The 24,732-nt window shown below is 46.1% G+C and overlaps 1 protein-coding gene across 3 annotated transcripts in view; it reads left to right on the top strand.

Moving 5' to 3' along the window:
• DPY19L3 (dpy-19 like C-mannosyltransferase 3) overlaps positions 1 to 23,674 on the top strand; it is a 472,263-nt gene extending 448,589 nt beyond the window's left edge. For 2 of the 3 annotated variants that reach the window (XM_086945460.1, XM_086945459.1), the window contains exon 19: positions 22,468 to 23,674. In XM_086945460.1, coding sequence (XP_086801586.1) covers positions 22,468 to 22,629 — 162 coding nt within the window. In that variant the 3' untranslated portion in view covers positions 22,630 to 23,674. The remainder of the gene's footprint in view (positions 1 to 22,467) is intronic. The other variant, XM_086945461.1, reaches the window with a different exon arrangement.
• The last annotated feature ends 1,058 nt before the right edge of the window (positions 23,675 to 24,732 follow it).

Below are 24,732 nucleotides of genomic sequence, written 5' to 3'. Positions count from 1 at the left end.
GGTATTCAAGTCTTCCCATACCTCAATGACTGGCAGCTCAAAGGACCATCAAAGCAGGCTACGAGATAGGCTGTCAAAAGTTGCCTTCATCTATTCTCAAATCTGGGGCTCAATCTCAATGCAAACAAGTCACAGGTGCAACCTCTCCAGGTTCTAACTTTTCTGGAAGCAACGCTAGACACCAAACAGTGTAAGGCGTTCTTGTCAGAAGATCGTCAGAACAAGTTACAAAACCTTGCAAAGGTAATTTCAAGAAGAAAGTCAGTTTCAGTCCAAACATTCACTTCTCTTCTGGGGATGTGCTCTTCGACAATCAGCTTAGTCCCACTTGCAAGGCTCAGGATGAAACCTCTGCAGGAAGAGCTGCATCGGCAATGGCAACAGGCCAAAGGGTCATTCGACGATTCCATAAAGGTAACCTCACGAATGATACATGCTCTTCACTGGTGGTCAAAAAGAAGCAATCTATCTCCGGGTCTCACGTTCCTGACCGCTTCCCCAGAGTTTGTCCTGACCACGGATGCATCCATGGAAGGTTGGGGAGGACATCTCCAAGACCTTCAAATTCAAGGACGATGGTCTCAACAATACCAGCAGAAGCACATCAACAGTCTCGAACTACAAGCCATCTTTCTTTCTCTGCAGGCATTCCTTCAGAGAATCGCAAACTCCTCCGTGCTGGTGCGTACTGACAATACCACCAGCATGTATTACATCAAAAAGCAGGGGGGAATGAGGTCTCTCTCCCTACCGCAGGAAGCTCAGGAATTGTGGGAGTGGGTTATAAAACATGGGATGACCCTCAGAGCAGAGCATGTCAAGGGAAATCTGAATTCTCTGGCCGACAACATCAGCAGATCTCTCACAGGATGTCACGAGTGGGAGTTGGAACAAGAACAGGTGAACAGGATCTTCTGGATGTGGGGCACGCCAACCCTGGATCTGTTTGCAACAGAACAGCAAATGCCTTTATTACGCCAGCAGATTTCCTCAACGGGGATCAAGAGGGAATGCCCTGTCCATGCGATGGTCAGGGATTTATGCGTACGCTTTTCCCCCGATACCATTAATACCGAGGGTTCTGCAAAAAATGAAGAGGGAACATTGCAGACTCATCCTAATTGCTTCTCGCTGGCTGAGGTAGTATTGATTCCAAGAGTTATTCCTGTTGTCACAACAGCGTCCTGTTCGTTTAAAACCAACACTCATGATGCTGACGAGAGAGAGAGGTCAGATTCTACACCCGGATCTACAGTCGCTTCACTTGCAAGCCTGGCTCCTGACTTCTTAGAATTTAAGGATCTCAAAATGTCTCAGGACTGTAGTGATATTCTATCTAAAGCCCGTGCTCAAAGTACTATCAAGACATATCGCTTTAAATGGAAGCGTTTTTGTCATTGGTGTGAAACAAATAATGTTCATCCACTACAGGCTCCACCAGAGGATATCCTTCCGTCTAGTTTTCTCATCTATCAAAATCCATCTCGCTGCGATTTCTAGATTCAGAAAGAGTCCTAACAGACCATCACTCTGTTCTTCGTCACTTATCAAACAATTTTTAAAAGTGCTTTTTCGAGTTTTTCCTCCAATTTGACCCCCACCTCCGGAATGGGATCTCAATACAGTTTTATCTCAATTAATGAGGAGGCCATTTGAGCCAATTCACAAGGCCGAGCTCAAGTTCTTAACCTGGAAGGTGGCACTTTTATTAGCTCTCACTTCAGCCCGGAGGGTTAGTGAAATCCAGGCTTTCACAATTTCGGAACCTTTTCTGCATTTCACTAAAGATTACGTCACGTTACGAACAAATCCAAAATTCATTCCTAAAGTACAGTCTCAATTCCATCTAAACCAACCTGTAAAGCTGAAAACTTTCTTCCCAGATCCACTTACACCGGCGGAAAAAGCTTTGCACTCTCTTGATGTAAAATGTTGCTTGAAGTTCTACCTTCAAAAGACTAAGGATATCGGACTATCAAATCAGTTGTTGGTTGCTTATGGTCATGCCACATTAGGACAGGCTGTGACAAAAGCAACTGTAGCCAGATGGCTGTCTTCTGTCATACAATTTTGCCATGATAAAGCCATCAAACCTTTGCACAGAAAGGTCAAAGCACATTCCACCAGAACTATGTCGGCTTCTACAGCCTTATTTGCTGGGGTCACATTGGAGAATATTTGCTGTGCTGCGACATGGAAGAATGTCCACGAAACACTACTGCTTATAGTCTGCATCGCAGGACGATGCAGCAGTGGGACAAGCTGTTCTTCAACATCTCCTTCATTAAGGTTAGACTTTTAAATATCTCTCATATTGCATTTATGATGTATGTAAGAATTGGAACCGCCAGTTCCCCGGGCGTAGCTTGGCACGAGCAGGTAGGCACCCGAAAGCTTAGGTGTTAAGTGACTACACAGCACACGCAACCACTGAGACAATAAAAGGCACGCAATGACTGACGCCACTCCAGTGTGTTTGATTAAAAATCAAATAACTTTTATATAAGATTATGGGTCAGGAGTGAAAAATCACAGTATCAATTAGTCATTAAAGCATTTCATAGGTGGGGAGAAAAGGGAGAAGTTCAATATCCAATTTAACATGTCGCAATAACATTCCATTAGAGAATTAGCATTTCCTTAAACAGGAGCAAAACATTCATTAGGTATGAAGAAATCACCATTTCATCAAGTAAGTAACCTGTTCAGTAGGTAAAACAATTAACTTCTCACCAAGCAAGGGTGAACATTACATATAACTCTTTAGCAGGAAGAAGCAGGGCATTAAATGAAGATAAAACCTTTCGTTAAATGTAAAACATTTCCTTAGCCGCTGCCTGCGGTTAGAATAACTCTTTCCCTGTATCAGGAGGAAAACAGGTCATCGAAGGTAAAACATGTCCTCAATCTGAGGGAACACCCCATCAGGTAAATATGACAATTTCATCATCAATGCAGCACATTTCAATAATCCTGTCAGGAAAGAAATAACGCTTCTTTATACCGCAGTGTACCTTCAATTAGCTGGAGTGAAAAGTTTCATTAGTCAGGTTAAGCCCTACATAAGGCTAAGAGTAGAGCATTTCCCTATGCAGGGATAAAACATTTCCTTATGTCACCGTAGGCATTCAGGAACACTACCCTAGACAGGAGTAAAACCTTTAAGTAATTAGGAGTAAACATTCCAGTAGGGTAAAACCAGCCCTTTCATTAGGCTGCCATTTTACAGGACTTCAAAGCTATTCCCTAAGGCAGTAAGGAACAGTGCCGGCAGTAACATGAGCACCTCATCACATTAGAAATCAGCTTAGCCTTAAACCTAGAAGACCTGGCGTAGGCATATGAAACATTTCCCTGGAGCCAGAATAACATTTGAGGAACCACTTCCAGTAGGGATCAGAAAAATAACAGTTAATCACGTTCAGGCAGGAATGAACATCTCCTTATATCAATAGAACATTTCTTTTAACCCCTTCGCTGCGGCGGCTATTCCGCCGCAGCGCTAAAGGGGCGGGGCGGCCGCGCGGCCGCCGCATGCTGGTGACAGAACCGCTCCGTCACCAGCTACAGTTGAGCTGTGCTGGTGACGGAGCGGTTCCGTCATGACCCGCCCCGCTCTTTAGAACGCCCGCGCAGGCGCGAAATCAGCGCCGCGCAGGCGCGGCGGCCGGGCCATGACGGAACCGCTCCGTCATCAGCACAGCTCAACTGTAGCTGATGACGGAGCGATTCCGTCATCAGCATGGAAGGGGTTAATAGTATTGACCCATTAAACGTTTCATCAAGGATCAAGCCACCTTTAGAGAAAACGGTAACAGACCCCTATGCAGGGCTAAATATTTCAACAAGCACAGTGGGCATTTCATTGGTAGGTACTCAAACCATTGCACTAGATGAGCAGGGAGCCCTTCACCCCACAATAAACATTTCATGACGACATCAGGTAAACCAACATTTCTTTAGGCCAGAGGAAATATGAAAACAAGTTACTTACCTGTAACTTTAGTTCCCCAGTATTGGTAACTTTCATAGATTCCCATGCTTTGTATCATTCCCCGTCGTCGGAATGGGAGTCTCGGTAACAAAAATACCATAGCTGTAGGTACAAAAGACAATGGAAAAAGGCCTAGGCCTCATTTCCTTTTGTAGCATATCACCCTCTTTGTGTAAAAGAGACCAAACTTTGGCCTCAGCCAATTAGAAGTGCCTCACCACTTAGAACCTTCCTGAAGGAACCTCAGAGCCTCAGATTTTCGTAGCCGTTGTGTACTTAGACACCATATCTGTTGTAGGCTGAGCTTTCCCCGGGGAGGTGGGTGGGCGCATGGGAATCTATGAAAGTTACCAATACTGGGGAACTAAAGTTACAGGTAAGTAACTTGTTTTCTTACCCCAGTATTGGAACTTTCATAGATTCCCATGCTTTGTATCAGAGTAGTAAGCAGTTGGCAAGATAATCACATTTTGCATTGTAAATAATAGCAGTAGACAACATGACATTAGATACAAAATGTGAAAAAATGGAAGGTGGGAAGAAAGGAAAGCTCACCATTAGTGGAAGAGGTTCCTCAGGACAGCCTGTCCTACTGCTGCATCATCCTGTTGCAGAGATTCCAAGCAGTAATGCTTGGTAAAGGTGTGGACGCTGCTCCAGGTAGCAGATCTGCAGATATCCTTAATTTGCACCCCCGCGAAGAGGGCTGTTGAAGAAGCCACAGATCTTGTGGAATGCGCTCGTATCTTTCCAGTCAGAGGTTTACCAGCAGCCTTGTGACAATGTAATATAGCGCTAGTGATCCACCTTGAAACACCCTGTTTGGATAGTGGAAGGCCTTTACTCGGTCCCGCGAAGGCCACAAACAGTTGAGAAGATTTTCGAAAATCTTTAGTACGTTGCAAATAAAATTTTAAGCATCGCTGCACATCCAACGAATGCAACGCTTTTTCCGCTGGCGTGGAAGGCTGAGGGAAGAATGTTTTCAGAATGACCGGTTCATTCAAGTGGAAATCCGAGGGAACCTTTGGCATGAACCTAGGGTTAGTCCTCATGATGACAGTGTTCCTCTTGAATTGAAGGAAAGGTTCTTGGATGGTCAAAGCCTGTAATTCTCCTACACGCCGAGCCGACGTGAGAGCAAGGAGAAGAGCCAATTTCCACGAAAGATATTTGATGTCAGAACGATGGACTGGTTCAAATGGACCCTTCATAAGTTGAGAAAGGACCAGATTCAAATGCCATGTTGGAGGAGGCGGTCTCACCGGTGGATAGACCCTGAACAGGCCCTTAAGAAATTGCTTGATTATTCTGGAAGACCATAATGAAGGCCCAGAGTCTGTCCTTCTGAATCGTGACAAAGCAGCCAAATGGACCTTAATTGATGAATGGGCTAGACCAGATTTGGCCAAAGACAGCAAGTAAGGTAGGATCTGATGAGGCTTGGAATTGAATGGATCAATGTTTTGCTTTCGACACCAACAGAATCTTTTCCACTTAAGGCGGTAAGTTTTGTTAGTTGAAGGAGCCCTTGCTTGGGACAGAACTTCCCTAACCTCCCTTGACAATGGCAGGTTCATAAATTCTCGCTGTTCGGGAGCCATGCAGTCAGGTGTAACGACTGAGGGTCTGGATGCAAAATCTGTCCTTCGGACATCGTGAGAAGATCCGGCAGAATCCTTAGAGGCAAGGGGGGAGCTATCGACAACAGATGGAGCTCCGTGAACCAGAACTGCCTCGGCCAAGCCGGGGCTATCCGGATCATCCTGCACGGTTCCACCTTGAGTTTCTTGATTAGTCGTGGTATCAGAGGAATGAGAGGAAAAGCGTAGACAAATGTCTTCGACCAGGCTATCGAAAGGGCATTTCCCAGTGAATCTTGATGGGGAAGCCTGCTTGCGTAAGACCGGCATTTCTTGTTGGTCGGAGTGGCAAAAAGGTCGATGTCCGGCCTTCCCCACCGGCTGAAGACTTGTTCCAAGACTTCCTGATTCAACTCCCATTTGTGGCTGACCGAGGATGACCTGCTCAGTCTGTCGGCGTTTTCGTTTAGGACGCCAGGCAAGTGTTCTGCCATCAGAGACATCTTGTGTTGGATCGCCCATTCCCAGACCTGCTGGGCTTCTCGTGACAATGGGCGCGATCTGGTCCCTCCTTCCTTGTTCACATAGTGCATGGCCGTGGTGTTGTCCGTCCTGATAAGCACTTGTGAACCTTCCAGGCGAGAAAGAAACGCTTGCAGAGCCAGTCGTATCGCCCTGAGTTCCAACAGGTTGATGTGGAGGCGTTTTTCCTGGGGTAACCAATGACCACTGACATGTAGGTCCTGCAGCACTGCTCCCCAACCCTCCAATGACGCGTCCGTCGTTATCACTTGTGGAGACGGGTCGCTTGCGAAGGATAGGCCTTGGGACAAGTTGTTTTGATCTGTCCACCATAAGGCCGCGTCCTTTATCTCCGGAGTGATAGCCACTCTGTCGTCGAAAGAACCGTGGACTTGCTTCCATTGATTGTCCAGTTGTTCCTGCAAGGGACGCATCCTCAGTCTGCAATGGGGGATTAGTGGAATACACGATGATATTACTCCCAGCAGAGACTTGTAGCGGCGTACTGAAATAGACTTTCTTGTTTGCAAGTCTTGGGCCATGGTTTGTAATTTCTGCCTCCTTTCCGGAGTAGGAAAAGCTCGTGAAAGCTTCGAATCCAAGATGGCTCCCAGAAACCGAGCTCTTCTGGACGGGATCTGGCAAGATTTCTCGTTGTTTAGAGTGAGACCCAGGTCCTGAAATAAATTGGTACATGCTTGAACCGCCTGTAGCGCTGTTTTTCTGGACGGAGCTTTCAGTAACCAGTCGTCCAGATAGGGGAAGACCTGAAACTTGTGTTTTCGCAGGAAAGCTGCTACTGGCGCCAGCACCTTTGTGAATATTCTTGGGGCTGAGCGGAGTCCAAAGGGTAAAACCCTGAATTGGTAATGGCTCTTGGCTACTGTGAATCGCAGAAACCTTCTGTGCGCTGGGTGAATCGGAACGTGGAAATAGGCATCCTCGAGATCGAGTGTGGCCATGTAATCCCCCGGGCTGATCAGCGTCAAGATGTCCTGGAGGGACACCATCCGGAAGGACAGAGAAATGAGATAGGTGTTTAGCCCCCTGAGGTCTAAAATGGGGTGCCACTTGTCGAGCGTCTTCTTCACCAGGAAGAACCTGGAATAAAATCCTTGACCTCTTTGGTTCGATGGAACTGGCTCTATCGCCCCTTTTCGGAGCATCTTTTGAACTTCGAGCCGAAGGAGACGCTGGTGTTTTGAAGGAGTGGCTGCCGGGGGCTTGGGTGGCGGAACTTGTGTGAACTCTAAGGTATGCCCTTTCCGAATGATGTTGAGCACCCAACGGTCCGATGTAATCTTGGACCAGTTGTGAAGGTATTTGTTGACCCTGCCTCCAACTGATGACTTCCTGAAGGAGGGTCCAGTAGGAAGAGCCAGGAGGCCGCTATTGGCGCTTGGACGAATCTCGTCCTCGTGCCCCCTGCTTTCCTTTACCGTAAGGCCTGGAGTAGTTGGAAGACTGGCCCTGCCGCTGCTGGTAAGGCTGACGGTGTTGCTGGGAACCGGATCCTGTGTTGGAATAGCGTTGTTGTTGGAAGGATCCTCTGTAAGTACCACCCCTGCCTCTGGATCCCTTGAAAGGAGACTTTCTGTACTGAAGTGTTCCTAAAGACCTAGCGGTCTCTGTCCTTTTTTATATCTTGCAGGGTGTCGTCAATGAGTTTAACGAACAATGCTTCCCCATCAAAGGGGAGATCCAATACTTTATTCTGGACCTCGGGCCGGAACCAGGTAGCTTTAAGCCACCCTTGGCGACGGAGTACTGCCGCTCCAGCCAGTGAACGGAATGCAGTAGTTGCAATATCCATTGCACAATCGATGATTTCCATCGACGTCGCCTCTCCCTCTTGTAAAACCTTTCTTTGCCTCAGACGTAGATTCAGGAGGCAGCTGGTCAAGGTACGGGGCGACATCGCACCAGAGTTGACGGTCGTACCTACCCAGGATCGCTAAGGCATTAGCCGCTCGCACCAGCAAACTTGCCATCAATGAGAATCTTTTTCCCACGTTATCCAACCTCCGCCCTTCCTTGTCCGGAGGAGTTGTCAGTGGTGCCGAAGGGTTGCGCGATTTCCTCTGCGCTGCCTGCGAGATCTGGATTGGATGACCTGTCAAGGCCGCAGGGGCATCATCGGTCGCCTTGTACTTCTTATCGAGACGCGGTAGCACCGGGACCACTGTCGCCGGGTGTGTCATTGCCTTTATGCCCTCTTTCCATAGGTGATCCACGATAGGAATGGACCTGGCAGTCTTCCGAAAGGGTTCCTTAAAATCATATAAGAAACAATCTGTGGTAACCTTAGGCATTGCTAATTTAAATCTTGCCGCAGCTCTCTCCATCAGCTGATGGAAGCCCCCAATATCCGCTGGCGGGGAGTCCGCCGGGTCCGGATTTGGCGATGCGGGATTGTCAATAACATATTCATCATATTCCGTGTCGGGATTAGAGACATGATCCGAGGAGTCATCAACATCATGAGTCCCTGGCAATCCAGAGGAATCCTGTTGGAAGGACGCTTGAGGCTGTGGAGAAGTTGGAGCCGTTAAAGTAGGTGGCACCAATGAAGCCGGAGTCCTTGAAGGCGTAGCAGGCGTTGACGTATTTGGCAGAGGTCTACTGGCCTTAGATTTATAGTCCTGTAGCATCTTATGTAGATCTTGCAGGAAAGACGTTGGCACTGAAACCATTTCCTGTTCAGGTTGCTGCTGCTGCTGCTGCTGACATTGACCACGTTCCTCGTGGCCGTATTCGCCCTCTGAGTCAGTGTCCTGGCATTTGACAAATAGTTGGGAAGGACTATTGGCATAGCTATATGCATCTTGTTCATCCTCCTCTGATTCTCCCTCTTGAAGGAGCATGGTAGGTAACAGAGGGGACACCGTCCTTGGAGAAGTCATCTCTGGCGTGATCCGCGTCACAGAAATGGTAATCCGCTTTTCTGTGTACAATATCGTCGGTTCCGTAGTCGACGGTTGTATGTACGCCGTCGAGATAGGTGTCGTGGACGTCGTCGACGATGAAACTGTCGACACGCCAGCCGTTGTCATAGTCACTGTAGTAGTCGTCGACGAGACCGCAGTCGTCGACGTCATCGTCGTCGACGGGACTCTCGCCGTCATCGTCGTCGACGGGGCTTTCGTCGGCGACGGGGCTTTCGTCGTCGAAGGGACCTTCGACGTCGACGGGGCTTTCGTCGTCGACGGGGCCTTCGACGTCGACGGGGCTTTCGTCGTCGACGGGGCTTTCGTCGTCGACGGGGCCTTCGTCGTCGACGGGGCTTTCGACGTCGACGGGGCTTTCGTCATCGACGACTCCTTCGTCGACACCCTTGAAGGTGGTACCTTCGTCGTCGGCGTCTTCAGTTTCTCCGTCGACGGCGAGGACTCCGCCGTCGACGGTAGCGACGTCGAAGAACCTCCTGTCGACGGAGTCTTCGATGTCCTCGTCGGCGGGCCTCCCGCTATCGACGTCTTCGTCGTCGAGGACTTAGAAGTCCTCTCAGAAGACTGGAATGAAGGTGTTTTGAAGGCTGTAGCAGTCTTCTCACCTGTAGAAGGCGTAGAAGGTCCATCCCTCTCCTTTACATTTCCGTGAGGAGATTTGCTGGGTCCTGGGCTCTCAGACTCACTGGGGGTCTTTTTTGAGGCCTTTGAAGATCTTCCCACAGAAGTAGATGGGGAACCCCTACCCCTTTTCACTGACCTTCTTGTAGAAGACATCGATCCAGCATCCTCACTGTCACTTGAGACCGTATCCTTCCTTGATTTAAGTTTTTGCAGCCATGTCAGGAGCCTACCCTCACGGTCCCGGAGGGTTTTGGCGGAAAAAGTGCGACAGATCTGACAGTCAGCAGCCTGGTGGTTAGGATAGAGGCAATAAATGCAGTCCTTATGCTTATCCTCCACAAAAAGCCTTTTCTTGCCACAGGAGGAACAAGGCTTGAAAAGGGCTTTTTTCTTCTCAATTTCCGACATCCTGGAAGGTAGTAACAATCCTGAAGAGAATCTGGAAGATTCTGAAGAAAATCCTTTAGAAAATCCTGAAGTAATCCTTTTGAAGAGTAGAAGTTGAGCAGAGCTCAAAGGAGACTCCCTAGCACAACGTGCGGTAGAAAATCTGAGGCTCTGAGGTTCCTTCAGGAAGGTTCTAAGTGGTGAGGCACTTCTAATTGGCTGAGGCCAAAGTTTGGTCTCTTTTACAGAAAGAGGGTGATATGCTACAAAAGGAAATGAGGCCTAGGCCTTTTTCCATTGTCTTTTGTACCTACAGCTATGGTATTTTTGTTACCGAGACTCCCATTCCGACGACGGGGTATGATACAAAGCATGAAAATCTATGAAAGTTCCAATACTGGGGTAAGTTAATAATCACTTCCCGGAGGAATAAGCAGATCTGTCGTGGCAAGTTAGCACCTAACCCTCTGGGCCGGCCTAAGGCAACTAATAGTCGCATTCCCCTTGTAAGGGGTTATCTTTAAGGGCTCACCAGTCAATCCTCATGGCTGATGCCCAGTTCGGGGTCCTTGATGACTAATTAGGGCCAACGGGGCCCAGCAACAATTTTCCCCCGAGGGGTGGGGCGGTTCCGGGGCCTCCTTCTCTCTCCTGGGCGGCCCGCTTCTATTCTGGTCCGCTGCCCTCCCCCCGGGACTTTACCTGCAGGCTTCGGCCCTACCCGGGCCCTTGCGGTGATTCATGCAGGATGGGAGCGTTCTCGCCTTCCGGTAGGCCTCACGCGGCCAGTGGTCCGATCCCGGGCCTTCCGAGGCTTGCGCCAGCTGGTGGGGGCTCTCGCACCTCTCGTAGGCCCGCTCCGATGACAACAGGCTGTTCCTGGGCCTTCCGCAGCCTCCACGGCCCGGGAACCAATCAGGACGCGGCTGTAGAGGGGCTTGGCCACGCGGCCAATCGATGCGCGGCGGGGGCGTGGCTTGACGCGCCCCCGTCACGTGAGGCTGACAGGACGGCTTCTTCGGGCTTAGCGCGGCCCACTTTGTATTCCGGCTGCCCTCTCCTCACACCGGGTGCCGCCGAGGGGGGGTACCACAGTCAGTGGAGGGCTCGGGCCGCGGCGGTGAGTACAGCCCAGCTATCGCGCTTCTCCGCCCCGACGCTTCAGGGGCCGGGGGGGGGGGGGGGCCACGAGGCAGGTCAGCGCTCCCTCTCACAGGGCATAGCGAGATCAGCAGGATGGCGCTTGGCGCCTCTAGCGCCTCAAGTAGTTACGCACTAGCAAGGCAGGAATAGCGCGTCGGGCAGCAATGGTATCTAGGGACCCAGCGCTCCTCGGCCTGGATATAGCGTGTCATTGGCAACAGGATGCAGAGGCCCAGTGCTTAACCGGGTTAGCGCTTGGGGGCAATTTCACAGCGCTTAGGGGCACAACAATTCCAGCAGTCCACAGCGCTTCTCAGGGGCACCATAGGAGAGCGCTGATTAGGCAGGACGGTCAGATGATGCAGGACAGGCCACACGACAGTGGCAGGTTAGCGCAGGGACCCAGGTCAGGACAAGGGGGCGCAGGTGCAGCACAGTCCAGTACCTGGTTAGCGCAGTTAGACTTCTTCTTCTTGGCGCTTGATGGTTTTTGCGCCCTTGGAAATATCAGTTTCTTGTCACTTGAAGGGGGGTTGAGTTGAGGGCTTGTTAGCAGGTCACTGTAGATGGTCCCAGAGTTCCCCTCCCGCCGGGCCAGATCAGTGGGTAGTTCAGGGTACCTCACTCAACTTAAGAGGCAGCACCTAAGCCCTGTCACTCTCAGTGGCACAAGTCCCTGACTAGGCCCTACCGCCTAAATCTCCTGCGTGGGTTCCCCAGGTCAGTGATGCCCCAACTGACTGGAAAGTTTCCCTCCCTTTCCTTATATAGGCCCAGGTCAGGTGACCACCCTCTAAGGCGGCAAAACTAAGCTCCGCCCCTATTCTAGAAGGTGCCAGGAGCTTCCCTACTCTAACTGTGGGCAGGCAAGGCAGGTTGGAATGGCAACAATGTATGGGGTCTCAGCCAGCTCCTGGCAGCTAGAATGCGCCTTAACAAGACCACGCTGCAGTAGCAGGGGCCTATGGCAGCCATGTTGAAGGTAGTGGGCACCTGCACCTAGCATTGATTTTAATATAACCCAGGGCATTTTAACCTCACAGGGCCTACACAACTACATTACAAGGGGGGACTTCCAGAATTCGGGGAAGCAAAAAGCAAAAAAAATTCAGTGAAAAGGGCCAAGTCCAACAATGTATAAGTATGATCATATTCACTGTAATGTTTCTGGTTATCAAATATTGTTTTTTAATATGCAGTATGTTAAATGGCTATAACTATTTCATTTCAGAGGGTTTCTGCATGGGTATGTATTTACATATTCTAGTGCTCTATAACCTTCCGGATGTATGGGGGATATGCAGATTTACGCCTTGTCTCCCACCTTCCGCAAACAATATTATTAGGTTTACTGCTTGCTATTCTGATTCAGGCATGTGAATCTATGAAAGATACCCCAATACTGGATAAGAAAATACTTACCTGTAACTACAGTTATCCAGTATTGGTATCTTTCATAGATTCACATGCACCCACCCTCCTCCCCGGTAGGGCAGTTCTCTAATGGGGATACATACTTCTCACTTGTGCTAAGAAAATCTGAGGAGAACTGCCTCTGCTGGGAAGTTTTTAGAGGGTGCTGGCATCTGATTGGTTGGAACTATTTTTCAGTTCTTTCATACAATGAGGTAGATAGGCTACTAAGCTTTGGGCCTTTTTGGGCCTATTGTCTTGTCAGCCTACTACAGTTTCTTACTAAGGCACTGCTTTTGTATTTATTATTACCGTGGGACTCCCGTTTTGACGACGGGGAATGATTCAGGCATGTGAATCTATGAAAGATACCAATACTGGATAACTGTAGTTACAGGTAACTTATTTCCTTTCTACACAAATGTCTATTCAGCTGCAGAAAGCTCCTTATGCACACACTCTTGATGTAGGAAGAAACCATTGTCTAGGAAATTGATTGTGCAAGGGCATTCCATACCTCAAAACCACTTTTCTTTTCCTTCACCTAGCCACACAAACGGAAAGCAATTTCTATATAGATCTTGGCCAGATAGTTTTTCTATTGCAAACAGACGTCCTGCGTACAAGAAAATAGACAACGTGCTAAAATGCCTTCTCCTAATTCTATAGTTAGTAAAGAGACCAACATGGCTTGCAAATGAAATAATTGAGGAAGCCATGGTCATCAGTCCACAATTACCTAAACTTTACTTGTTAGTATTAGGCAAGAGTAAAAACTTTTGCAAGTTCTACACTACCAAACACGTTATTTTGCATCCCAGCACATTATTGGGTTGGTAGTTGCTTCAGTGGACAGTACTGCAATACGTAAATTCTCCAAACGGAAAATATTAACTACCGGTAACAACTGGTTTGAGTTTGTTTCTGTTGTAGATTCACATTTGATCCTCTCAAGTCATGGCTAGTGCACACTCTATTGTTAGTCGAATTCAGGCAACTCACACATCACACAATGGGGAAATATTAATCTAAGGTGGAGTGTGTGTTCTTGTGCATTGTGGGCTTTAAAGCAACAACAGTCGAGCCGATGGCTGATACTTAAGAAACATTTTAAGAATAAACCTTTTAATTGGACAAGACCAGCTCTAGGTAGTGTAATGAGACCACAACATTTAATCTAAAATCAGAACAAGCCTTCAACAGATAAGTAATGTTTTAAATGTATCCGATCGTTACGCATGCTGTGGATGAAATGCAACCTCTTCTGTGCGCCCTTCTAAGATAAAAACTCAGGAGATATCCATGCACTTGCAGCATCTTTGAAAAGCCCTCATTTCTAGTATGCCTTAGTCCTCCCTGGCAAAGTGGCTCTGTAAGGTGCCAACATAGTCAAGCAGAATGACATTTTCCACTTCCACTTGTATTTCAACCAACAACTAACCTCTGTACCTCTGGCAAAATAAGTACTCCACGCTGATCCCTACTCTTCTAAATATATACCTCTCTTAGCTTCAAAACGATGATATATGCAACGCTGCATATGCCACAAAACTGCTGGCTTACATGACCGCCAAAATATGTCTAAATTGCTTTATATTCCAACCTCCTGAAAGAATGCCTTATTCGCTTTCACATGCCCTTTCCTTCAGAAGATACTTTGCCCTCTCTCAGCACCACAAAAAATGTTTTACTGACTCTTCTCATATGCCAACCAAAGACTGCTGCTGCTTTTTGAGGCCTCTCTTAAAGAAATGTTCTGGCTCATGAACTTCCTCTCCACTTCCTATCCCACCATCTTTTGCCGCTCCAAAGTCTTCGCCCTGCTATCAAATACAACCTATGGTAAACTCAAGTGGTTGAAACAGTAACTAATATAAATAACTGACAAAAACCATCAACAAATACATTAAAATCCTACAAAGGTTTCCTGCCTAAAACATACCACATCTAAAACTTTCACAGGAGAGGATCCAGCTCGAATAAGTGCATGCTAGAAAATGGAAATATAGAGGTAAGTTATGGAGCGTTGTGTACTATAAGAGAGGTTGTGGGAGTTAGTTAGGGGTGGAGGAGAAATTGGTTGCCTCACCCCTTTTTTTTAAACGAAACGAAGTAATTTAAAGCACTAGTCTCAATCACATGCAATTTGCTGATAGGATTAGTTACTTACCTGTAATCCTAGTTCTCTTCCAGGGGTATACTCATCAAAGTCATAAGCACTGAATAGTCCCGCCCTCGTGCGGGACCCCGGAGCAATAGCCAATAATATGCATATATCTACATATAATATATATATATATATATACATACATATAAATACACATATAATAACTATATATATATAGATAATATGCATTATACATATGCAGCCTAAAATAACCATACTAGGCTCAAAAGACTGCCCCCAAATGCCTGAAACAAATCTTTACATTTGTAAAATAAAGACATATAAATGACATTATATGAAAATGCAAAGAAGAAAGCACTGCCTTTGTTGTCTTTGAAACACACCACCTTTATTTTCAAAGGTAAAACAGGCAGGACCATAGAGGCAGCTTTAGCCTAGATAGACTGCATTGTAACAATAGGAAAAAAACTGGCGCCGTGCCTTTAAGACCTCCAGGAACCCCCAGGCTCCCATCATGCACCACAGGTGACAGTTAGGTCAGTTCTTTTGGACGGCGTATAACAGCATGGGTAATGCTAAACACAATCAGGTCTGGTATTCGTCCGGGGAGGAGGGTGGGTGTGCTTATGACTTTGATGAGTATACCCCTGGAAGAGAACTAGGATTGCAGGTAAGTAACTAATCCTTCTCTTCCAGGGGATACTCATCAATAGTCATAAGCACTGAATAGAGTAGCAAGCCCATCCCATACCCTGCGGACGAACACCAGATCCTCTAGACAGCACACTATTATGTGAATTACCCAAACAAACTTCTCAGTGATGCCTGACCAACTTGGGCATCAGCTTGAGCGTCAGAATCAAGGCAGTAATGGCGGGCAAATGTGTGAACCGACCGCCACGTAGCTGCCTTACAAATTTCATGCACAGGAACATTTTTAAGCATTGCTATAGTAGCAGCCTTCCCTCTAGTGGAATGAGCTCTAGGTCTACCCGTGAGCTGCTTTCGTGCCAACTAATAACATAACAGAATGCATGACACAATCCATCTAGAAATGGACCTCTTAGTAGCAGGAAAACCCGTATTTAGAGGACCGTAGTTCACAAACAGGTGATCAGTCTTTCTGACACTCTTAGTTTTATCAAGGTAAAACTTCAGAACTCTTTTCAAATCCAAAGAGTGCAGAGCTCTTTCTGCTGCAGAGCTCGGAGTAGCAAAAAACGTAGGTAGTGTCACTGATTGATTTATGTGAAAATCCGAGATTACTTTAGGAAGAAATCTCGGATGAGTCTGAAGTACCACTCTATTCGCATGGAAAACGAGATAGGGTTCTGTTGCACAAAACGCCTGAATCTCGCTCACCCTGCGCGCAGAAGTGATAGCTACAAGGAAAGACACCTTCCACGAAAGATGTTGAAGAGAAGCTTTATGTATAGGTTCGAATGGAGGACCCATCAATTTAGACAAAACCACATTAAGCTCCCAAGGAGGTGAGGGGGCCCTCACGGGAGGATATACCTTCCTGAGACCCTCCAGGAAATCCTTTACAACTGGCATTTGAAAAAAAGAACCCTGAGAAGGGGACTTTCGATATGCTGTTATTGCTGCCAGATGTACCTTAATAGAAGAATACTGCAAACCTGCTTTGGCCAAAGAAAGTAAGTATGGTAACAGTACCTGTTCCTGACCTCGAATCGGGTCATGACCTTCAGCTGCACACCAAGTGAAAAATCGCTTCCACTTGAAAGCATATGTTTTTCTTGTAGAAGCTCTTGCCTCCTTTAAGATGTACATACAATCCTGAGAAAGACCTAGGTGACCATACTGGACGAACTCAGGTACCATACTGCTAGCTTCAGGGACGGCAGGTTGGGATGGAACACCCTGCTGTTCTCTCTCGTCAGCAGATCCGGACAGCAAGGAAGCCTCTTGTGCGGCACTTTGGATAGACACAGGAGATCCGGGTACCACCATTGGCGAGGCCAATCCGGAGCCACCAGAATCATGTCTGTCTTGTACTTGTACAGCTTCTTGATAACCAAGGGAATGAGTGGAATCGGTGGAAAGGCGTAGAGTAATGTCTCTGTCCAGTCTATCCACAGAGCATTCCCCTTGGATCCTTGTTGTGGGTACCTGGATGCGAAGACTCGGCATTTTGCATTTTCTGTGTCTGCAAAGAGATCGATTTCCGGTAACCCCCAGGTTTGAAAGACGTCTTTTATTACTTCGTCTTTTAAGACCCAGTCGTGCGCTTCTGCGAAGTGTCTGCTTAGTTCGTCTGCTTGGACGTTGAGGACACCTGGCAGATGGACAGCTGTAATTTTCATACCCCGAGCCAGAAGCCACTTCCATATTGCTTGCGCTTCCAGCGACAGAGGTCTGGATCTCGTTCCGCCCTGCTTGTTCAGATAGTACATCGTTGTTGTATTGTCCGTCTGAACAAGCAGAGAGGATGTCTTGAGCACAGGAAAGAAAGCCTTGAGAGCTAGATGGACAGCTCTGAGCTCCAACATGTTGATGTGATACAGCTTTTCTTTCTCCGACCACACTCCTTGAACTTGAAGTGACTCTAGATGAGCGCCCCAACCCTGCAGGGACGCATCTGTCACCAGAGATCGTTTGGGTATGTCCTCCTGAAAAGGTACTCCCACAACCAGATGATTCCGCTGCATCCACCATTGATTGGAGATTCGCACCGACAGAGACAGTGACAGTTTGTCTCCCCATCGGTTTGAAAACTGGGACCACTGATCCTCTAGTGACTGTTGCAGAGGTCTCATGTGTAACCTGGCGTTTGGAACAAGGAAAATGCAAGACGCCATGGATCCCAGCAGAGACAAGATCTGTCTGGCCGTTGGTCGAAGAGTCCTTAACATTGTTTGGCACTTGAGGAGAATGGATGATAGTCTCTCCTCCGAAGGATACGCTTTTGCGTCCTTTGAATCCAGAAGTGCGCCCAGGTAGTGGATCCTCTGGTGGGATTGAGGATAGACTTTTTGAAGTTCACGTGCAGACCTAGTCTTCGCAGCTGATGAATACAGAACGTGAGATTTTGTTGAAGTAGAACTGGAGATGCACTCTTTAGCAGCCAATCGTCTAGATAGGGATAGACGAAGATATGCCTCTTTCTTAGGAAAGCCGCTACGACTGCCATGCACTTTGAAAAGGTGCGAGGAGCTGACTTTAGCCCGAAGGGCAAGACTGCGAACTGGTAATGATTGGTTTGTATGCAGAACCTCAGAAACTTCCGATGTTTTTGGGCAATGGGGATGTGAAAATACGCATCTTGAATGTCTATGGAGCACATCCAGTCTTTTTGATGCAGAAGTGGGGTTATTTGATGTAACGCCAGCATTCTGAATTTTTCTCGTCGGATAAACTGATTGAGGCGCCTGAGATCTAGTATGGGCCTGTACTCCCTGCTTGGACCTTTCTTTTGAACTAGAAAGTAACGGGAGTAAATTCATTTTGCGACGTTGTGTCCTTGGGACCTCCTCGATGGCTTTCATTTGGAGTAACACCGACACTTCCTTTTTCAAAAGGTGAAGACGATGGAATACAGTCTTTTGAGGAAGAATTGAGGGTGGTGGAAACTTGAACCTGATTGCATATCCATTTTGCACAATATTCAGCACCCATGCGTCGTTTGTGATGTTTTTCCACTCCTCCAGGTAAAAACGCACACTTCCCCCCACCGGAGTGGTCAACGGGCTCAGGGGAAGCAAACACTCACTGCTTTTGCTGTTGCTGCTTGTTTCCAGGAGCAGACTGTCTGGAAATTCCGCCTCTTCCTCTACCAGGACGGCGCTGGGAGAACTGAGATCTTCCTTGATTCTGTTGTGAAGACCATTGAGGGGTTTGAACCCTCTGCTGGCCCTGTCTCCGATCATAAGGACGGTATTTTTTCTTAAAATTGTCCTTTCTCTTTTCGAGACCTACAGCTCTCACAGTATCCAGCTCTGTCTTCATTTTTGACATTTCGTCGTCAGCATGAGACCCAAAGAGCGTTTTCCCATTAAAAGGCAGGTTCAGAATGCGTTGTTGGGCTTCAGGTTTAAGTCCCGTAAGTCTTAGCCAAGCTGAACGCCTCGCGCAAAGACCATGAGCATAGCCATGCGTGGATAGATCGGAAGCATCCGCAGCTGCGCTAATCACCTGATTAGACACTAGCCCACCTTCATGAAGTATTTCCAAGAAGTCATTCTTGTCTTCTTTGGGAAGTTTTTCAGCGAACCTGGATAAGGAATCCCAAAGAGAACGGTCATAGCGACCCAACAAAGCGGAGGAGCTGGCAACCTTCATGTAGGAAGCAGAAGTGGCACACATTTTCTTTCCTACCGAATCCAAAGTCTTGCTATCCTTGTCTGGGGGAACAGACGAGGACGTTGATCCATTCTGATTTTTACGTGCCGCTGAGACGATGACCGAATCAGGTTGCGGCTCTGCTCTTAAAAATAACGGGTCAATGTCCGGAGCCCTGTACTTCTTTGCGATCCGTGAGGGGACCGCTCCCAAAGAAGCCGGTGTCAAGAACTTATGTTCGGCAGGCTCCAAGAGACCTGGAACCAGAGGAAGTAAAGGTCTCGATGATAATCTCTGATGCAAAGTTTCGAAGATAACTGTAGTCTTCGCAGTAGAGACAGGCATCTCTATATTAAGTTTCGCTGCTCCTCATTGAAACCTCATTGAAAGTGATTACGTCATCAATCGGCGATATCCTGCTCGGAGGAGTCGAAGATAACGTAGGCGAGTAATATCTCTTCGAATTCGTAGATCTTGTCGAGGATCTCGTATCACGTCTCTTGGATGATCGGTGATGTGAAGACCTCGGAGAAGGTGTAGTCCGCCTTCTCATGGAAGGAGACTTCCTCTGCGGAGTACGCTGCCGCCTTCCAGGAGACTGGGTCACTCGAAGAAGAGGTGACCTTGATCTTGACAGGGTTCTTTTCGACACCGGCGACCTGGACCTAGACTTTGGAAGATTGATTCTCCTTATCTTCCAGTCTCTAAGTTCTCCCAACCATCGTGGAGAGATGTTAGCTCCTGTAGGCGATGGCGCTCTTGAAGGCTCTGGAGAGATCTGAACTATATTCAGCTCGGGGGATGAAGATGAACTCCCAGAAACAGCCACAGAAACCTGAGATCGGTCTTTAGAAACCGTTCTAGGTCGTTTAGCTGCAGGCGAAGTGGAACGTGGCCTCTTCGCCGTCGATCTTTCCAGAGGTGATCTTCTCGACGTCGACCTCTTCGGCGGCGACCTCCTCGGTGGCGTCCTCCTCCTCGGCGTCGACCTCCTCTGCGTCGACCTCCTCGGCGTCGACCTCCTCGACGTCGAGGGTCTCTTAGGTGATGGCGTCAAGCGCTTCGACGACGAAGCTTTTCTAGGCGTCGTGTGCCTTGACGCCAACTGGTCAGGGCTCTTCGACGTCGAAGCCTCCAATTCCCGGTTCGACGTCGATGTCATAGCGCCTCTTGACGGCGGCCTTGACTGACTTTTTGAGCCTCTCGACGGCGAACGGCGACGTCGATGAGACGACGTCGAGTCCCGTCCTCTCGTAGTCGAGCCAGACTTGGATCGCCTACGCTCATGGCGTCTCTCACCGACGGCGAATCCTTCTTCGACGGCGACTTCGACGTCGATGGAAGACGTGACGCTGATTTCGACGATTTCGAACATACCGGAACTCTAGAAGAAGATCTGTCCCTCGAAGTCGACGGGGAACGATGTTTTCTCTTCTCCCCTCTTTCCTTATGTTCTTTCCGCTGAGGAGAAGGTTTCCTGGAGTGAAGTTATTCTCTTCCACTCACGGTTTCACCTCTGTCATGCAGGAACTGAAGCCTGCTCTTCTCCCTCTCTCTTAAAGTTCTGTTTGATAACTTGCTGCAATGGTAGCAAAGCTCTGGCTTGTGTGTAGATGGAAGACAAGCCACACAGACCGAATGAGGGTCTGTTTTAGACATTTTTTTTCCACAGGCCGGGCACTTACTAAATAAGGCAGGCATTGTGACTGGAAAAAAAGGTCAAAAAACCACAAAAATTGTTGAATTAGTCAGGAAAAGACTAAAGATGTCGAGTAATGACAAAAAATTGAAAGAACTACCAGAAAAAAGTGAAATAAAATCACCAACTGGCGAGCTCAATGCTCCAGGATCCTCACAGAAGGAGCCGGAAAAAAGAACTGACCTAACTGTCACCTGTGGTGCATGATGGGAGCCTGGGGGTTTCTGGAGGTCTTAAAGGAACGGCGCCAGTTTTTTTCCTATTGTTACAATGCAGCCTATCTAGGCTAAAGCTGCCTCTATGGTCCTGCCTGTTTTACCTTTGAAAATAAAGGTGGTGTGTTTCAAAGACAACAAAGGCAGTGCTTTCTTCTTTGCATTTTCATATAATGTCATTTATATGTCTTTATTTTACAAATGTAAAGATTTGTTTCAGGCATTTGGGGCAGTCTTTTGAGCCTAGTATGGTTATTTTAGGCTGCATATGTATAATGCATATTATCTATATATATATAGTTATTATATGTGTATTGATATGTATGTATTTATACATATATATATGTAGATATATGCATATTATTGGCTATTGCTCCGGGGTCCCGCACGAGGGCGGGACTATTCAGTGCTTATGACTATTGATGAGTATCCCCTGGAAGAGAAGTTCTAAATACTTAGAATTTCTATTTTTCTTTTTAAGTCTCTTTTTATATCTTTAAAGATGAATTCTGCCTAAAATAATAATTGGTATATCTTTTTTGTTTTTAGTTTTTGCCATTTTATTTTTTAAAGTATGTGATTTGGAAGACTAACCTGGACATTTAGTGTTTGCCAGAGCTGAAGCATCGTCATAAATCGGCAGTGCTTATGCCTCCCTAAACCTGTGGTTTTGCTACTCTATTTCAAGTTGGGGAAGTGCTGGGTTTCTGACTGCAAAGCTTCAGCTGACTTCAGTGTCAGAACCCTGTGGCCTGACAGTTGTCAGGTCATAGTAACAGTCGCCCATTCCTGTTTAGTACGTGTTCACTATCGCTCTTTTTCCCTCCCCTAGTACAAAAACACAAGCATGCACAAAGGAAACTCCCTATGTGTCAGCTGCTACTGTTTTTTGTGTTCTGAAAATAACCTCCTGGTTTGAGATTTGTTTTTCTTACAAAAAACAAAAGCATTTGCTGAGCGGATACATTAAACTTAGCACCCGCTTGGCAAAGAGTCAGTATTTTCGGCGAAGCGGCTGTAACAGCAACTTTGCTGAAGGCACAGAGCTCCCAACCTCACTGGCTGTGAGCTGTAAATTTGGTGGGCATCCCTGTGCCCAGGGAACAGGCATCATAGATTCCACTGCCCTGGCTGACTGGTGGGCCGCCTGCCACACGCTAAATAAGGCCCTATGTAAACTAAATGAAGCAGAGGTCAAGAGGTATTAGATGAGAGCGGTTATGAGACAATAATCATGTGCTTTTTGATAGGAAACATTTTGTGGGCTTTGATGTGCCTATTGAAGCAGTAAGGAATAATCAGTAATATATAAAGTATTGTTTTCCTGTTTTTATTTTCACATTGTTGTCCAATGATTAAGAAGCAACCAAAATATCCATCCCATTAAATGAAAATATGTGACTACTCTAGGCCAGAAATAGACATGGAGAGTTGGAGATGTGGAAATACAGAGCAAAGTATTTGTTATAAAACATTTATACATTTTATATTTTTTTTGTTTTTTTTCAGACTATGGATGGCCCAGGACTCAATGAATCAGATTTGAAACATTCAACTTTCCCTCGCTTCTGTGATGAAATAAAAAAAGAACTACCTCCTTATACCACATATTTCACTCAAGTTTTTAAGAATAAAACATTCCACGTTTATAAGCTGTCTAAAAAGAAATGATATTGAGTTTCATTGCACTATAGCGAAAAACATGACTAAAACATTTCAGGGTGATTACAGATATGTTATTTTTATCCATAGTATTTTGCACTGCCTTATGTTTTTCAATTAGCCATTCTAACTGTAGTGTAATTGTTGAAGGCGGGTTCAGGAAAAACATATTACAAATAAAGTATTCAAAGCATATCCAGGAATCAAGTAAGCTACCAATTGTATACATGAACGTTTCTCTAGATTGACTTAAAACTTTCACATATAGCCAAGCATGAATGGAAGGGATGTATCCTTTTTGCTAAAAAGATAATATGGATGCACCCATGTTTACATAATTCTAAATAGAATTGCTCTTGGAGACATCACAATGACCAAATTAATGGTGAAAATTACTGTGATTAAAGTGAATGTAACAAAACATTTCACATTTTGTGCATTTCGTTGATGAATGATGTATGGAAATGTGCCAAATATTGGCTGCTCTGGTAGCTTTTGAGTTCATGCCTTAAACAAAAATTGACAGATTTACACCCAAACCACAAGTCTTTGGGCGCCAGTTATTCTGAATGCAAGTTCTGGGACCATAGCACTATCTATATTATTTATTGTTGTTTTTGGAGCCCCATAAAACAATACTTAAGGTTTGCTTTTAAGGGACCTTACAGTATTATTTTAACAGTGATCGATGTTGAGTATCTTAGATTTGAAAATGCTTTGTTTTCTTGATTTTCTGTAGGTGTAAATATTTCCAACCCAGATAGTTGTGTTTTACTTACCTTATTGAATTTTTGTTTATCATACAAGTGCCGAGTAAAAACGAAATACTTAAACAGTATTGTGATTTAATCTACAGCTTACCATGGGTAATATATTTTTTACTGAGTCACGGAGAGGTGAAGACCTATGAAACTACAAAAGTGATCTTATTTGTCTGTATTATTTACTGTAAATACCTCTGTATTGAGGTATGACAATTTCCATAAAGTCTGACACCTTTTCCTCTTTTTGCATTTGAACATTGATAAATAATAAAGGGTTTTCAATACAAATATTTCACCTGCGCTGGTATAATCTTTTCTAAAGTATGTTTGCATAACATGAATGTTTGTCCATTTCACTTGGTATCATCAATCAAAATCAAAGTAGTCCAGTATCACAGTTCATAAAAACATCATGAGTTGCAATGTGTTGCCAAATGTGTTTTTACAAATAGGTCTTTTCATGGTTGTGGGTGTTAACCTTTTTGAATAACCTATGCACCAAACTTACGAATGCATCCAAACCAGTAGAAAAAAGAAAGCTAAAGACAATAGTGGTCCGTAGTGAGGCTTTGTGGCCAAACTGTCAATAGAATTAAGTTCAAAGTCTAAATAGTTGTCCACAAAACAGTCTACATTAGCAGTCCCACATTACTAACTGGAATGTTTTACCATCAGCCCACCAAATTCAGCTTGTTGTCCAAAGGTCTCAATTTAATTTATGGAGACAGATGCTACTCTAGATCTGCGGGCAAGTTGCAGAACTCTACTTAGGAATTTGCAGTCAAAATCAAATAATCAGCACTTCAGAAAGCTGTTACAAACATTGCCCATCAATGATGTGCGTGTCCCCTCCACCTTGGTGACCTTCATAAGATCTATATGTTTCTTTCAACATTATTGTCTTTTAACTAGTGCCAAGAAGCTTGGTGTACCTAAAAATAAGAGTAACTGACTGTGCCTACTGTTGATGTTCAAAGTTTTTTAAAAAGTTAATTTTTATGCTTTTTTTCCTAGACCCTACCACAAGATGTGGAATATTGCACAGCATTTGAAACTATAATAGGCCCATGCTTCAAAAGGAAAACGCTACTTACCAGTATGCATCTGTTCTTGGCATGTAGAGCTGCAGATTTCTACACTTTGCATTAGATCGCCACCTGGTGTTGGGCTCAGATGATTGCATGTTGTTGTCGACTTGGAAGAAGTCTTTGTAGTCACGAGATAGGGGACTCCTCCCTTGGACGATAGTGCGCATGAGCATCAGCTCCATCCTTAGATTGTTTTTCGCCATGATGGGAAATGATGGAGTTAGCAGAAAGAAAGAAAGGATGTCCCTACGTGTATATCT

This window comes from Lissotriton vulgaris, chromosome 12, assembly GCF_964263255.1.
Source record: "Lissotriton vulgaris chromosome 12, aLisVul1.2, whole genome shotgun sequence".
Classification (NCBI taxonomy): Eukaryota; Metazoa; Chordata; class Amphibia; order Caudata; family Salamandridae; genus Lissotriton; species Lissotriton vulgaris.
Note: the sequence above shows the minus strand (reverse complement) of the source record. Positions and strands in the feature narration are given on the sequence as shown.